General features: G+C 38.0%; 5 protein-coding genes and 1 non-coding gene across 6 annotated transcripts; 2 read left to right on the top strand and 4 right to left on the bottom strand.

Moving 5' to 3' along the window:
* Positions 1-1,064: 1,064 nt before the first annotated feature.
* On the bottom strand, positions 1,065-2,270 carry EAF3 (Eaf3p; the record flags this gene model as incomplete). Its single annotated transcript, NM_001184120.1, has 1 exon — positions 1,065-2,270. One exon carries the CDS (start codon positions 2,268-2,270, stop codon positions 1,065-1,067), a length of 1,206 nt encoding a protein of 401 aa, NP_015348.1.
* A 449-nt stretch (positions 2,271-2,719) lies between these two features.
* Positions 2,720-4,963, top strand: YME1 (i-AAA protease YME1; the record flags this gene model as incomplete). Its single annotated transcript, NM_001184121.1, has 1 exon — positions 2,720-4,963. One exon carries the CDS (start codon positions 2,720-2,722, stop codon positions 4,961-4,963), a length of 2,244 nt encoding a protein of 747 aa, NP_015349.1.
* Positions 4,964-5,615: 652 nt separating this feature from the next.
* CCL1 (TFIIH complex kinase subunit CCL1) lies at positions 5,616-6,797 on the bottom strand (the record flags this gene model as incomplete). Its single annotated transcript, NM_001184122.1, has 1 exon — positions 5,616-6,797. One exon carries the CDS (start codon positions 6,795-6,797, stop codon positions 5,616-5,618), a length of 1,182 nt encoding a protein of 393 aa, NP_015350.1.
* An 820-nt stretch (positions 6,798-7,617) lies between these two features.
* On the top strand, positions 7,618-11,253 carry ATH1 (alpha,alpha-trehalase ATH1; the record flags this gene model as incomplete). Its single annotated transcript, NM_001184123.1, has 1 exon — positions 7,618-11,253. One exon carries the CDS (start codon positions 7,618-7,620, stop codon positions 11,251-11,253), a length of 3,636 nt encoding a protein of 1,211 aa, NP_015351.1.
* A 1,410-nt stretch (positions 11,254-12,663) lies between these two features.
* YPR027C (uncharacterized protein) lies at positions 12,664-13,497 on the bottom strand (the record flags this gene model as incomplete). Its single annotated transcript, NM_001184124.1, has 1 exon — positions 12,664-13,497. One exon carries the CDS (start codon positions 13,495-13,497, stop codon positions 12,664-12,666), a length of 834 nt encoding a protein of 277 aa, NP_015352.1.
* A 1,281-nt stretch (positions 13,498-14,778) lies between these two features.
* YNCP0011C lies at positions 14,779-14,870 on the bottom strand. The gene is given in 2 exon segments: positions 14,779-14,814; positions 14,834-14,870. It is a non-coding gene; the product is annotated as a tRNA-Phe (tRNA).
* Between the last annotated feature and the right edge of the window lie 174 nt (positions 14,871-15,044).

The following is a 15,044-nucleotide window of genomic DNA, read 5'->3' on the forward strand; positions in this document are numbered from 1 at the left end:
GAAGCCCATATGGAGAATTTTAAAAGCAATAGGGTGCTCGCTTCCAAGCAAATTAGTACTTTTTTTTTTTTTTTAGCAGGAGAATAAAGCTTCAAGCTAATGCACTAGAGTTCGAGGTGCATCATTTCAGTTTTTTTTGCTAGGGCATAATTGATCAGCCTGTTAAACTCATTGCATAGTCAGTAAATTTACAATCCCCGAAAATAATGGTTCCCTTAAATAAGCGAGTTAAGGACTTTTTTTTTTTTTTACAGCAGTAGACCAACCTGTACATGTTTCATAGTCAAGTAATAGCCTGACGAATATCAAACGTTTCCTCTTTTTCATTCCTTTCCTTCAAATGCCTTGGGTTGAAAGGATAGACGTGTATTTAATGCAAGCTCTATCTATAATGAGTGTTATTACAATTGTTATGCTTCTGCATTGAGCGATGAATAAATATAAACAACTCCTTTTCGAACAACTTGTAATTATCCTACGCTTTTGCCTGAGGTCCTTTTTAGCCATTGACAACAAGCAAGTGTCTTTCTGTATGAAGTAAACCCTGCATAAAGTTGTTTTTTGCTGCGTCAGAGGGTTAATGACTTCGAAAGACCCTTTTCTCATATAAGACGCGCCACAGAAGAATGCGCACGACAACGGACTATTTTAGATTATATAATGGCGCGTGTGATGCTGCTTTAATCATGTTGCATAGACCATGCAATTACACTAAAAATATAAAACAAGGAGCCCTGGACAGAACTTGGTAGTGTGCAAACGAGTAAGTGAAGATGATAGTACATTATATACGAAGCTCTTAGTAAGCTCATACTAGATGCGAAACGATGGATACGTCAGAAAAATAACAAAAATAAAATATAATCATTAATGATGTTTTAACTCGACAAGCCCCTTTCAGAGCTGCCATTACCCTAAGAACCTTGCAAAGAGAATAAACTTGAATTTCGTAAAGTGCCACGAACAGTGTCCATATTCTTACACGAGATATTCTGTGAAGAGTTATTGCATAAATACGGAAGAACTAAATACTAGAAATAATCCCAAGCTAGAATATAAACGTCTCACATACCTAAAGCCACTCCTTCGTATTGGCTAGACGTATTTACATACAGAGCATCGTCACTTCTATTTGGATCCTTGTCATTGAAGTATTCGTCCACATGCATCAACAACCAAACCAAGAAGTCTTCGGTTTGTTTGATTAAAAGCTGACAGCTTTGTAGATCCATTGTAGTAGACGAGATCAGCTCTGGTAAAACACTTATCAACCTTAACAGATGGATAGCCCCATAAATTCTAATTGGTACTAGTGGCTTTTGATCCTTCGATGATTTTTTCAGAAGTTCGTCATATTGCAGCCGTTCCAACCTATATAAAAGCATATTACCCAGGCACTTGTCAAAATACAACTTGAGACCGGCACAGTATTCGCTCAACTGTGACTGGGACCCTGGCGATTCCAATTCTTGACTCACTTCATGTTCGTATTTATTCAGTACCATCTCTACCGTCACATCAGCGGGTAGTCTGCAAATTTTTTTGTCCTTCGTTACGTATTCCCAATCGTCGACTAACACGCTCTTCAATTTTATGGGAATTTGAAGGGAAATCTTGGGGGTTGGATAGCCGGCAATATGATGTAGCATATTTGGCGATAGCGAAGAAGATCTTCTGCGGTCATCATTCCCATTTTGGTCGGATGACGAGCGCAAAGAGCTGCCAGGATGGAGGGAATTAGCGGAACTTCTTCCGCTTTTCCTGCCGCTCACTGAAGATGTTAAAAAACTCTGTGAAGTGCTCTTACTTATACTAGCATTCGAGCGGCTGTCTCCCTTTCTTTTTCCACCATTACTAGGCCCTCCCAGACTAGTGGAGAGCTTCTTTTTTTTCTGCTGTTCCAGTAACGATTTCTTAGCTTCTTTCGCCTCGTTCGCCAGTCTTTTTTTCATGGCAATATTCTCTTCATTGTAGGCCCGTATCCTATCATATCCAACCCACTCATCCCAACTCGACTTCCAGCCTTGGTAATGTATGAAAAAACACTTCCCATTAATGATCTCTTCTGGAATGCTTTCATCTTCTCCCAGCTTTTGTGGCTTTATTTCCTTAGTTGCTTGTGAACTACCACCTGGCTTGTCATTAGGAATGCTGGTATACATTTTCGAAGATGGATCCCATATTTTCAAGATCTTTGCTTCATACATAAGAGGACCATGGAATGCCAGACACCGCCCACCGAGCGCAAATTCCTGCTCCAAATCAACCATTATACGTTCTTCAATAGGGTAAATCCAGTGACGAGGCCTCACAGATGCTAATGCAAAATGCTATATGCTTTTAACGACTGTTTTGCAATATACCCTTTTACGTTTCTGGTCGGGATTTCGGATGCATCTTTATTTTCATCTTTCGTGAAATGCGATATGTGGCGATCGCCGGAGGAACGGCCCCCAATCTTCGCCACCTTTTTCTATCAGCATCGGTTGGTTAGTAATCTCGAATCACATGGTACCTCTTTCTTCGAGGAGTGGTAGCTCCTGTACGCTGTAGCGGTAGTGAAAAGGCAATATATCGGAGTTGGTGAAGTGAGTTAAATCTCTACCTTGCGTTTTTGATAAGTAAAAAGCAAGCACAGCTTAAAGGATAAACAGGATTTTATTGAAGCAATTTTTAATTATAATACATTGTGGATAGAACGAAAACAGAGACGTGATAGATGAACGTTTCAAAAATACTTGTGTCGCCCACGGTCACGACAAATGTTTTACGCATATTTGCTCCCAGGCTACCTCAAATCGGTGCTTCTTTGTTAGTTCAAAAAAAATGGGCCTTAAGATCAAAGAAGTTCTACCGTTTTTATTCTGAAAAGAATAGCGGTGAAATGCCTCCTAAGAAGGAAGCTGATAGCTCTGGAAAGGCATCCAATAAATCCACGATATCTTCAATCGACAATTCGCAACCACCACCTCCATCGAACACTAATGATAAAACCAAACAAGCGAACGTAGCTGTGTCACATGCTATGCTAGCAACTAGAGAACAAGAGGCCAATAAAGACTTAACGAGTCCTGATGCACAAGCAGCCTTTTACAAACTTCTCTTACAATCAAACTACCCGCAATACGTGGTCTCTAGGTTTGAGACCCCCGGTATTGCGTCATCGCCTGAATGCATGGAACTGTACATGGAGGCCCTGCAGAGGATAGGCAGACACTCGGAGGCTGATGCCGTTAGACAAAACCTACTGACAGCCAGCTCTGCTGGCGCAGTTAACCCATCATTGGCGTCATCTTCATCAAACCAGTCAGGTTATCATGGTAACTTTCCATCGATGTATTCTCCGCTTTATGGATCTCGCAAAGAGCCACTACATGTTGTCGTATCTGAATCAACTTTTACTGTTGTATCGAGATGGGTAAAGTGGCTGCTTGTTTTCGGTATCTTAACCTACTCTTTTTCTGAAGGTTTTAAATACATCACAGAAAATACAACGCTACTAAAGTCGTCAGAAGTAGCCGACAAATCAGTTGATGTAGCTAAGACAAATGTTAAATTTGATGATGTCTGCGGTTGTGATGAGGCCCGTGCGGAATTGGAAGAAATTGTTGATTTCCTGAAAGATCCAACTAAGTACGAGTCCTTGGGTGGTAAACTACCAAAGGGTGTACTGTTGACTGGACCTCCTGGTACAGGTAAAACTTTGTTGGCTAGGGCCACTGCCGGAGAGGCTGGTGTAGATTTTTTCTTTATGTCAGGTTCTGAATTTGATGAAGTTTACGTCGGTGTTGGTGCTAAACGTATCCGTGATTTGTTTGCTCAAGCGCGTTCTCGTGCACCAGCTATTATTTTTATTGATGAATTAGATGCCATCGGTGGTAAGCGTAATCCAAAGGACCAAGCTTACGCCAAACAAACGTTGAATCAGTTATTGGTCGAATTAGATGGTTTCTCACAAACAAGTGGAATTATTATTATTGGTGCCACAAATTTCCCTGAGGCTTTAGATAAGGCGTTAACTAGACCAGGTAGATTTGATAAGGTTGTGAATGTGGATTTGCCAGATGTTCGTGGTCGTGCTGATATTTTAAAGCATCACATGAAGAAGATTACATTGGCAGACAATGTGGATCCAACTATTATTGCGCGTGGTACCCCCGGTTTATCAGGCGCTGAGCTGGCAAATTTAGTCAACCAAGCAGCAGTTTACGCGTGTCAAAAAAATGCTGTTTCCGTTGATATGTCCCACTTCGAGTGGGCTAAGGATAAGATATTGATGGGTGCTGAGAGAAAGACTATGGTCTTAACAGATGCAGCCAGAAAGGCCACTGCTTTCCACGAGGCTGGACATGCCATTATGGCCAAATACACCAATGGTGCTACCCCGCTATACAAGGCCACGATATTGCCTAGAGGTAGGGCATTGGGTATTACTTTTCAATTGCCAGAAATGGATAAGGTCGACATCACCAAAAGGGAGTGTCAAGCCAGACTGGACGTGTGCATGGGGGGCAAAATTGCAGAAGAATTAATTTATGGTAAAGATAACACCACAAGTGGTTGTGGGTCTGACTTGCAAAGCGCCACCGGCACAGCAAGGGCTATGGTTACTCAATATGGTATGAGTGATGATGTAGGTCCCGTTAACTTGTCAGAAAATTGGGAATCTTGGTCTAATAAGATTCGCGATATTGCTGATAATGAAGTGATTGAACTTTTGAAGGACTCCGAGGAAAGAGCAAGAAGACTATTAACTAAGAAAAATGTTGAGCTACATAGACTTGCGCAAGGTCTTATTGAATATGAAACTCTAGATGCCCACGAAATCGAACAAGTTTGTAAAGGTGAAAAACTGGACAAACTGAAAACTTCCACCAATACAGTCGTAGAAGGACCAGACAGTGATGAACGTAAAGATATAGGCGATGATAAACCCAAAATTCCTACAATGTTAAATGCATGATTTTATTCTAAGAAGTTAAACGTATGAAGGAACCTACCTCAAGACCGAGAATGCTTTGTTCTTTTCTGGTCGGTTTCGCTTTTGCTTCATAACACCAGCAATGAAGCATGATCGCGGGAAACTTTCAGAATCTACATCTTCTCCTGGTCAGCTTGAAACTTCAGATTATTCGTAAGGAGAAATTATAATATTATTTCTGTGATAAGAAAAGAGGCATTAAGCTTGGGTATTTGCGACAAAATACTTCAGGATAACCGATGATCGCAAGTGGGTTATTAATTTCTTTCATCCCTTAACCAACCGTCGCTTTCCCCCAGTGACAAGCCTTAAAAAAGTCACACCATGGAACGGAGTATCGTTGATGATTAAACCAATCATTAATCTTTCATAAAAGTTAAGATAAAAGCACTTGTTGATATATATAGGTACATGTGTATCAATACGCCATACATTGTAAATAGAATATTCAATGGATAAACGTGTGTAGCAAAAATAATCACATTGTAGCGCTAGTTAGCAATTTACTCATTGTCACATTTTTTGCAGTATATATTCATGGCATGAAATAATATAAAATGGCGCCGGTCTATATACCTATGCATCTTAATCTATATATATATATAAAACAGAAACCTACGGTAACAGAGCTGTTTCATGTTTTTTGCTTTTTCTCAACGGTGGACGAAGTATCTTCTCCATTCAACTTCCTTTTTAATTTCTGAATCAGTGTTGATGGATTTTGACAATAATAGTTTTTTGCCGCAATTTTCTTGGCCTCTTCAGTACTCGGAGGTTTACAATCTTCAATAATACTTTTACACTCGCGTATTATGGTTAGTAACTTCGCGGAGTCTATCGAATATTCTTCGCTCTCTGTGGACTTCTCTTTGTTTTTCTCAGTTGTACTGGCATCATTTTGTGGTTCTTCTTTTTCGTTTCCCGGTACTGATTCCTGGCTACCTTCTCTGCTGGGAAATTTTGTTTCTAAATACCTTGTGACCAAGGCTTCATCCTCAATCAATAATGTTGCTAGTGTTATTTGGGGTGGAGTGTAGAAATATACGACATCGGTTAATAATGCGGCAGTTATTCTCTTCTTACACCTATCGTATATTTGGCCCATGTAATTTAAATCAACCTTACCATAAAGGACGTTCTGGATATCTAAGAAAAACCCATGAAGCGGTTTGTAAGGATGATGGTTCAACAGTGAAAATTTCAATGATTCTAACAACTTAAACTCGAATTTGAGAACACTATCTCTAGTAGATTTGGCCTTTTGAGCAAACGAGTCCACGCTAATAAAATAGTTCTCCGATTTGCAGGCTAGAAAGATAGTAGTATGTACAATACTTTTAGGATCTATTTGCATAACAGAATTTTCTAAGAAAAAACGCCTAAAAAAGGATATCGCAGTGGCCACTACTTCGGTTGGCAAATTTAGATGCTGTGCTATTACCTGAACTTTTTTTGCGTAGAAATTCACCAAATCGAGTTCTTCTTCCATTGTCAAAGGGATAGCCTTTGCTTCTAGTACTTTTATTTCTTCTTCTGTTAAATTGTGTGCTTCTCTAAATTTTAATAAATTTTCCTCAATGTAAGCAATCGCTCGGGCATTGGTATCTACCCTTTTCTCCTGAAGTTGATCTTTAGTGTATGACCACATTCTATACTGAGAAGAGTGCCTATATAAATCATCGTCAGAAATTCTTTTGTAGTTCGGTGGCTTGTTATTCTCATCAGCCGATTTTAATTTTGCCTCTTTTTCTTTTGCTGACATGGTAGCAGAAGGAGTATCTAATGTACTCTTTCCATTTAGTTGAATATCCGTCATTCTATCAATATCTGTGCAGCACAGTATTTTCCTCTCTTAAACTTAATATTCACTCATTTGTTTGAGATCTTTCTTAATATAAAAACTGTGTTAAGATCAAATTTATTACCCGGATTGTGAACGGCTTAAACAACGAAGGGATACCGCAGGAAATGAGAGGCCCTTTCTTCTCTGGATGGCAAACAGTTCGTGCTATCAAAGTCTGTACCAAGGTTATTTCACTCTTCAAGCCAGCAATAACTACTTTCTTTCAGGTCACCTCTCAGCCGTCACGTCTCTAGCTGAAGCTTTGTTATTCTCGCTTCACTAAAAACAAGTGTATCTACAATATTTACCAGTCTATTCGTATATCCCTTATCATTCTTTTTCAATAAGGGCAAATACTTCGGAAAAAGAAAGGAACATTCATCTTGATTCTAGCCGTAAAGCTATCACGTTCACTCTAAGCAAGCGGAAAGTTGAGCAAAATCAACGAACAATCTGAGTCAGCAAGGCAGTACAAGCATCTCTTCTTTGCCCCTCAAAATTTATTTCCTTTTTGGTATAGTCTTACTTCCAAGTCCAAGCAAGCACTACGTATCACGACAAACCAACAGCCGCGCCGTTTTTATATTCGGAAAGAGAATTCTTGTCGTTATTGAATAATAATAACAAAATTTCTCCACTTTTCACCATATTACCACTCCCTTTTTTTCAAGTAAAAAAAAAAAAAAAAAGAATCTTATTGCTCCTTAAAAAAGGATTCATCAGTCCTTTATGAGAGCCTGCTAGTATCACCTAATATTGCATCTGTTTTTACCGAAATTTCCTCATTCCAATAATGAAAAGAATAAGATCGCTTTGGTTCAATGCGGAGGCTTCTTATTCAAACCTTAACAATTCTCCTAGTTTGAGGAACAAAAATAGTACCGGTAATAACTCTCGCTCTAAAAATTATCGTTCTTTCTCAAGGTTTGACTTGATCAACTCTATACTTTTACTGATGATGCTATTTTTATTAGCTATCTTCGTCACTGCATTATATTTAACAAAGAGTTCCAGGCTTACATACTCACATGCCTCGAGGGCTGCCCTATTTAACCCTCTGGGTGTGATATCGCCGTCATTGGGAAATCATACGTTGAACTACGATCCAGAAGCAAGGGAATCTTCTAAAAAACTTTATGAACTCCTTTCTGATTTCAACACGGCATATTATGATGATGAGAACATGATTTTGGGAAGTAACTTGTTCTCAAAGAATACATACTCGAGACAACCATATGTTGCTAACGGTTATATAGGTAGTCGTATTCCCAATATTGGGTTCGGCTATGCCTTAGACACCCTGAATTTTTACACAGACGCACCAGGCGCTTTGAATAACGGTTGGCCCTTAAGAAATCATAGATTTGCCGGTGCGTTTGTATCGGACTTTTATTGTCTACAACCAAAACTAAATTCAACAAACTTCCCAGAATTGGATGATGTAGGATATTCCACTGTCATTTCATCTATTCCACAATGGACCAATCTACAGTTCTCATTAGTGAATGATTCTAAGTGGTTCAATCCACAAAATGTTACGTTGGATGACGTAACTAATTATAGCCAAAACTTATCAATGAAGGATGGTATCGTAACTACGGAGTTAGATTGGCTAAACAGTCAAATACATGTTAAAAGTGAAATCTGGGCACATCGGCACATTCATCCACTGGGAGTGGTTTCTTTGGAAATTTCCCTGAATACGGACCATTTACCTTCGGATTTTGATTCATTAGATGTTAATATATGGGATATACTTGATTTCAACACATCACATAGGACTGTTCTACATAGCACGGGAACAGACGAAAAAAATAATGCGGTTTTCATGATTGTTCAGCCAGATAACGTTCCATCTTCTAATTGCGCTATTTACTCAACGTGTACTGTAAAGTATGAAAATTCCACCAATCCAATAAATTCTAGTGAATCTTTTGAAGAAAAAGATGTTTCTTCTAATATTTATAATGTTATTTTGACAGAGGACCAACCCAAGATAATCGTTCATAAGTATGTTGGTATTATGTCTACTGAGTTCAATAAGAACAAAGAACAACAAGACAATACTAATATTGGTTTGGCCAAAATGATAGCTCTAAACAGTAAAGGCAATTACGAGAAGCTTCTGTCAAGTCACAAACGTGCGTGGTATGACCTTTACAACGACGCCTTCATTGAAATTCCTTCTGACAGTCTTTTAGAAATGACAGCAAGATCGTCCCTATTCCATTTACTAGCAAATACAAGAGATTACAATGTCTCGAGCGATAGGGGTCTTCCCGTGGGAGTTTCTGGTTTGTCATCAGATTCCTATGGTGGTATGGTGTTCTGGGACGCAGATATATGGATGGAACCTGCCCTATTGCCTTTCTTCCCAAATGTGGCTCAAAATATGAATAATTACAGAAATGCTACACATTCGCAGGCAAAGTTAAATGCAGAGAAATATGGATACCCCGGAGCAATATACCCCTGGACATCTGGTAAGTACGCTAATTGTACTTCTACGGGACCTTGTGTCGATTACGAATACCATATTAACGTTGATGTCGCTATGGCCTCCTTTTCCATATACTTGAATGGACACGAAGGGATTGATGACGAGTATCTGAGATATACTACATGGCCAATTATCAAAAACGCAGCCCAATTTTTTACTGCTTATGTTAAGTACAATTCTTCCCTAGGATTGTATGAAACATATAATTTGACAGATCCCGACGAGTTTGCTAATCACATCAATAACGGGGCTTTCACGAATGCTGGCATTAAAACACTTCTAAAGTGGGCAACAGACATTGGCAATCATCTCGGCGAGGTCGTTGACCCCAAATGGAGTGAAATTTCCAAAGATATTTATATCCCTAGATCCTCATCTAACATCACTTTGGAATATTCTGGTATGAATAGCTCAGTGGAGATTAAACAGGCGGATGTGACTTTAATGGTTTACCCACTTGGATATATCAATGATGAATCCATATTGAACAATGCAATTAAAGATCTTTATTATTATTCAGAAAGACAGTCTGCGTCTGGGCCTGCAATGACATATCCGGTTTTTGTGGCCGCAGCTGCTGGTCTGCTGAATCACGGCTCTTCTTCTCAAAGTTACTTATATAAATCGGTTCTTCCATACTTACGGGCTCCTTTCGCTCAATTTAGTGAGCAATCAGACGACAACTTTTTAACAAACGGATTAACCCAGCCAGCATTCCCCTTTTTAACAGCTAACGGTGGATTTCTACAGAGCATTCTGTTTGGGTTAACAGGAATCCGATATTCTTATGAGGTTGATCCAGATACTAAAAAAATTAACCGTTTGTTAAGGTTCAATCCAATAGAACTACCGTTGCTCCCTGGTGGTATCGCTATTAGAAACTTCAAATATATGAACCAAGTTTTAGATATAATAATTGACGACCACAATGGTACGATTGTTCATAAATCAGGAGATGTTCCTATTCATATAAAGATACCAAACAGATCTCTAATACATGACCAGGATATCAACTTCTATAATGGTTCCGAAAACGAAAGAAAACCAAATCTAGAGCGTAGAGACGTCGACCGTGTTGGTGATCCAATGAGGATGGATAGGTATGGTACCTATTATCTTTTAAAACCGAAACAAGAGCTTACAGTCCAACTGTTCAAGCCTGGCTTAAACGCAAGAAACAACATAGCGGAAAATAAGCAAATAACAAACTTGACGGCCGGCGTTCCTGGTGACGTTGCATTCTCTGCTCTAGATGGGAATAATTACACGCATTGGCAACCCTTAGACAAAATTCACCGTGCGAAGCTATTGATTGATTTAGGTGAATACAACGAGAAAGAGATTACCAAGGGAATGATTCTTTGGGGGCAGAGGCCCGCAAAAAACATTTCCATATCTATTTTGCCTCATTCTGAAAAAGTCGAAAATTTATTTGCGAACGTGACAGAAATTATGCAAAATTCGGGAAATGATCAACTTCTTAATGAAACCATTGGTCAGCTTTTAGATAATGCCGGAATTCCTGTCGAGAACGTTATTGATTTTGATGGCATAGAACAAGAGGATGATGAATCTTTGGATGATGTGCAAGCCTTATTGCACTGGAAGAAGGAAGACTTAGCCAAGCTAATTGAACAAATACCCAGACTTAACTTTCTAAAAAGAAAATTTGTGAAAATTCTGGATAACGTGCCAGTGAGCCCAAGTGAGCCATACTACGAAGCAAGTCGCAACCAGTCGTTAATCGAGATATTACCCAGTAATAGAACGACTTTCACTATTGATTATGATAAATTGCAGGTGGGTGATAAAGGGAACACAGATTGGAGGAAAACAAGATACATAGTTGTGGCAGTACAAGGAGTGTATGATGATTATGATGATGATAACAAAGGAGCTACAATCAAGGAAATTGTTCTCAATGATTAAATGAAATGATGCATATAAGTAGCGCTTTTTTTAATATTATAAGTTTGGATAAAAGTTACCAATTTTTTCGTAGGATATATATTTTAAAGGCACTATATTGAAAATATCATGCATGCTTATATAAAAGCTTTTTTTTTTCTATAGGGTGACATTTAGGAGCAATAATTTTTACTACAAGCTTTTTTTGCACCTTATATAGTAGTGACCTTGAAATTGGTCTTTTGCACCAGCGTACTTTAATTCCACTAAGTACTGTTTAGCAGCCTGTTTTCCAGAGCCCACAACAGTTTTCTATAAAATTTTCACATGCATTATATAGACATGATCTACCTACCAATTTGATCTTCCTGCCATTGAGATCAGTTCTTTCATTACATTGATTGCACATTTTTAATTGGCGCCTTTTCTAATTTTTTGTATGAGTCCATATTAAAAAAATAGACTTCAAATTCCTACTAGACGATTCTGATTCCATCGGGATTACCACCAGATTTGATATTGGCTCTTCTCTCGTCAGTAGGGTTTGAACAGAAATATTCCTAAATTTCTCGCAACTTAAATTAAATTTGCAACGATAATGTTTGCATACATTTTTATATTCTAGATTCAATACATTAGAGGTAACTTGATGTAGCGCCAATCTGAAAATACAGAAGCCTACTAGGCAAATATTTAAAGCTCTATATACTATTCACGAAAGAAAAACGTACTTTGTATAAATTGAAGAAAATGAGTTTGTGTTAGTTGGGTCCTGCCATTTGGTATCCTGAAGGTTTTCTCAAGGTGGGGTGGGCTAATCTACAGGAATAGTTTATAGTAATTGTGTGTTAAGAAGTATTTTGGCTTTAAATGACGTCCCCCACAAATTTATTACTTCAGGTGTATAATGTATTCACAAATATGTTCGTTTCTTTTTTGCTCTTCATCGTCCCCAGTTTTTCCTCACCCTTACAAAACAAAAACGGCAGGAAAAGGGTCCTATGTAAATTAAGCAAACACTGCGGGGTAGAACCTAAATTTTAATGTATTTTTTTACAATCCAACCAAGATTAAACCAATTGCCGAGCTTTTTCCTTTCTCGGTGAAACAAACCTTTACAAAAGATACGCCAGAGTAAACGCATTCCTACAAAAAATGAAAGATCTTCATTATTTACACTCTTGTAGCCCACTAATCAATTGGTTTCGCAACATTGTTCAAAGGCAGTGGTTTCTTTTTCCCTGAGTATCCTACTATAGTACAAAAAAAAAAAAAAAGAGTGAAAAAATCAGAAGAGAAAATTATATCGATTATAAATTTTTCAAGTACATCGTCTATCGAAGCTAAAGACTTGAATAATTAAATTTCTGGAAATGGGACAAGTGTACTTATCAACAACGAATAAGGTATAGCAAAGTTTAGAGAATTATTTTAATTATCCCTATAAAATGAAACCGATATTTGAGATTTGTTTGGGCCTTTTTCTCTCCCATGAGCAGTGAAGCCTACAGCAGAACCGTCCCAATTTTCGTCGGTGATTTTTTCTGAAATTTGATAAAGCTGAGACTTAAAATTACCTGATATTTTTCTAATGTTTGATATTTTCTGGAAAACGCCATTAGCAATTCCTTGGCTGTTTTCGTTTAAATTGCCCTGTATGTCCGATAATTTATAATTTGTGAACTCATTTGAAGCGCCTTTTGTATAACAAATCTGCTGGGCCAAGCCTGGGAAAGGCAGAGCCGTCTTCTCGCCAAGTTTGAGAATCAAACAGTTTTGGTTTAGTTCACTTCCTGAAGTATTCATATTTACTCCTAAGTATAGGTCGAGAGGTTCAAATGTTGTTTTGATTTTTTCATTCACATAATTTGAAGGTAGCTCGACGTATTTTGGTTTAATTAGGTCATATAACCTTTGCGGTTCATTGATACCATCATTTTCGAGCTTGTTGATAAGCTCGATGATTAATGAAAACATTAAGATTACAACTCCTAGCCCACAGGATATCATATTGGCCGGATTTTCACCTACAGAAAAACATGATACCATAGTTTGAATTACTTGAAGTGTTAGTTTAGTGTCATCCAGTTTCTTTTCACTAACAGATTTTGTAGCGGCAGGTGCAGGTGCAGTAGAAGTTGATGTCACCGTTTCATATACAGTTTTGATGATTGTAACAGTATCTATCATGTCATCATCATGGAATGCAAAAAGAAGACCCAGGAGTGGGACGAACGAAGCAAGTATTCTGTAAATACCAACCATTTCTTTTTATCTGGCGCTTTATATGTTTATGAATAGTACGTTATGATGATTGTTTTTTTACAAATGTTTGTGAATTACACTAATGGTAATTCCCTCTTTAGTTAGAAGTAATGGAAAATTAGTACTTTCTAATTCTTGTGATCAACGCTTTTTCAACGTTGCCATCATCAACAGAATCTCGATCTGCTAGCCAACATCAAAAAGTTGTTTGCCGCACATCATGTAACCGAACTTTCAGTACCACAAAAACTAATATGCACGGCGCTTGAAAAGTGCTTTAATTTTGTAAACTATTTTGTTTTGTAAATTTCTAGGCAGTTGAGGCTACCGTCGTGACCACAGAAAGAAAACATCTTCAAAACACTTTAGTGACTGTCCATATAGCCGCCGAAGTTAGTCGCTGATATAATTTGAAACCTACATTATTATTTGTTCGTTTGGAAGACACGTTAGGTTTAGTATCAATAAACTTCCCATCCGAAACACTTATTCTACTAGTGTGTTTCATAATGCGTAAGCCAGCACGTATATATTCATCTCAATTTGTTACACACTTAACATACTATATAATTCCTGAGAAAATGCCCAGCTCATAAACATCGGTAGTCCAATTCAAGAACGGGGGAACTGAATTTGGGAGTAATCAAAAAAAAAAAAAGACGTTACTTCATCGTTTTTGTTGTCATTGTACACTTCTTTCATTTCTTTTCAGATTTAACTTCTCTGTCCGTAGTCGGCAAATAACGGTCCTTTAAATGCAAGGGATCATCAAGAGATTTTGAAAAACTGTGGAGCCAGATATTTATTTGTCAACTTTGGACATCTACCTTAGTCTGTCTGCTTCCCTCTTTTTGACCTCTTTTAGTAAACTCTGAGGTGGGATGACTGACTCTGACGGAGAAAGTATGTAGATATCTCAAGAAAGTATCAGTCCACGATATAGTAGGAAATATTATACAATACGTAATGGAAGCAAAGTGTGCTTCCATGAGTTTTAGACAAATTTATGTCCCTAAAACTTCGAACTTTTAACGGGAACAATTTTGGCCGTGATAAATTCTTTTCCAACGCTTATATTGATTATCCGTTATTGGTTTTTTGTTGGAGACATTAAAAGATGGCCAATGGCGTAAGAAAATTTTGAAAAAAAGTCAGACATTCAAGTTGAAAAACTCCTTCATCTTCCTACTTGAGTCTATATTTTCATTGATATTTCCATAAGAGAAGGAGCAGTCAAGTTCAAGAACCAACTTTCCGCAGTTGGCAGGTCGAAAAAATAAATGCGAATTCTGTGGATCGAACACAGGACCTCCAGATAACTTGACCGAAGTTTTTTCTTCAGTCTGGCGCTCTCCCAACTGAGCTAAATCCGCATATCAGAATGAAATAAACAAGCATTCTTGTGCTTTATAAATGGTCCAAGCGTCTAACTTTTAAAGAGTACATTCTAAAAGTAAGAGACGAAGACAACATTATAATAATTTTCTCAAGACATATATGTTTCACCGGCACGTTTTGTTTTGTCCCCTTTTATTTTGAGCCTGAAT

The sequence above is a fragment of the Saccharomyces cerevisiae genome, chromosome XVI (genome assembly GCF_000146045.2).
Source record: "Saccharomyces cerevisiae S288C chromosome XVI, complete sequence".
NCBI lineage: Eukaryota > Fungi > Ascomycota > Saccharomycetes > Saccharomycetales > Saccharomycetaceae > Saccharomyces > Saccharomyces cerevisiae.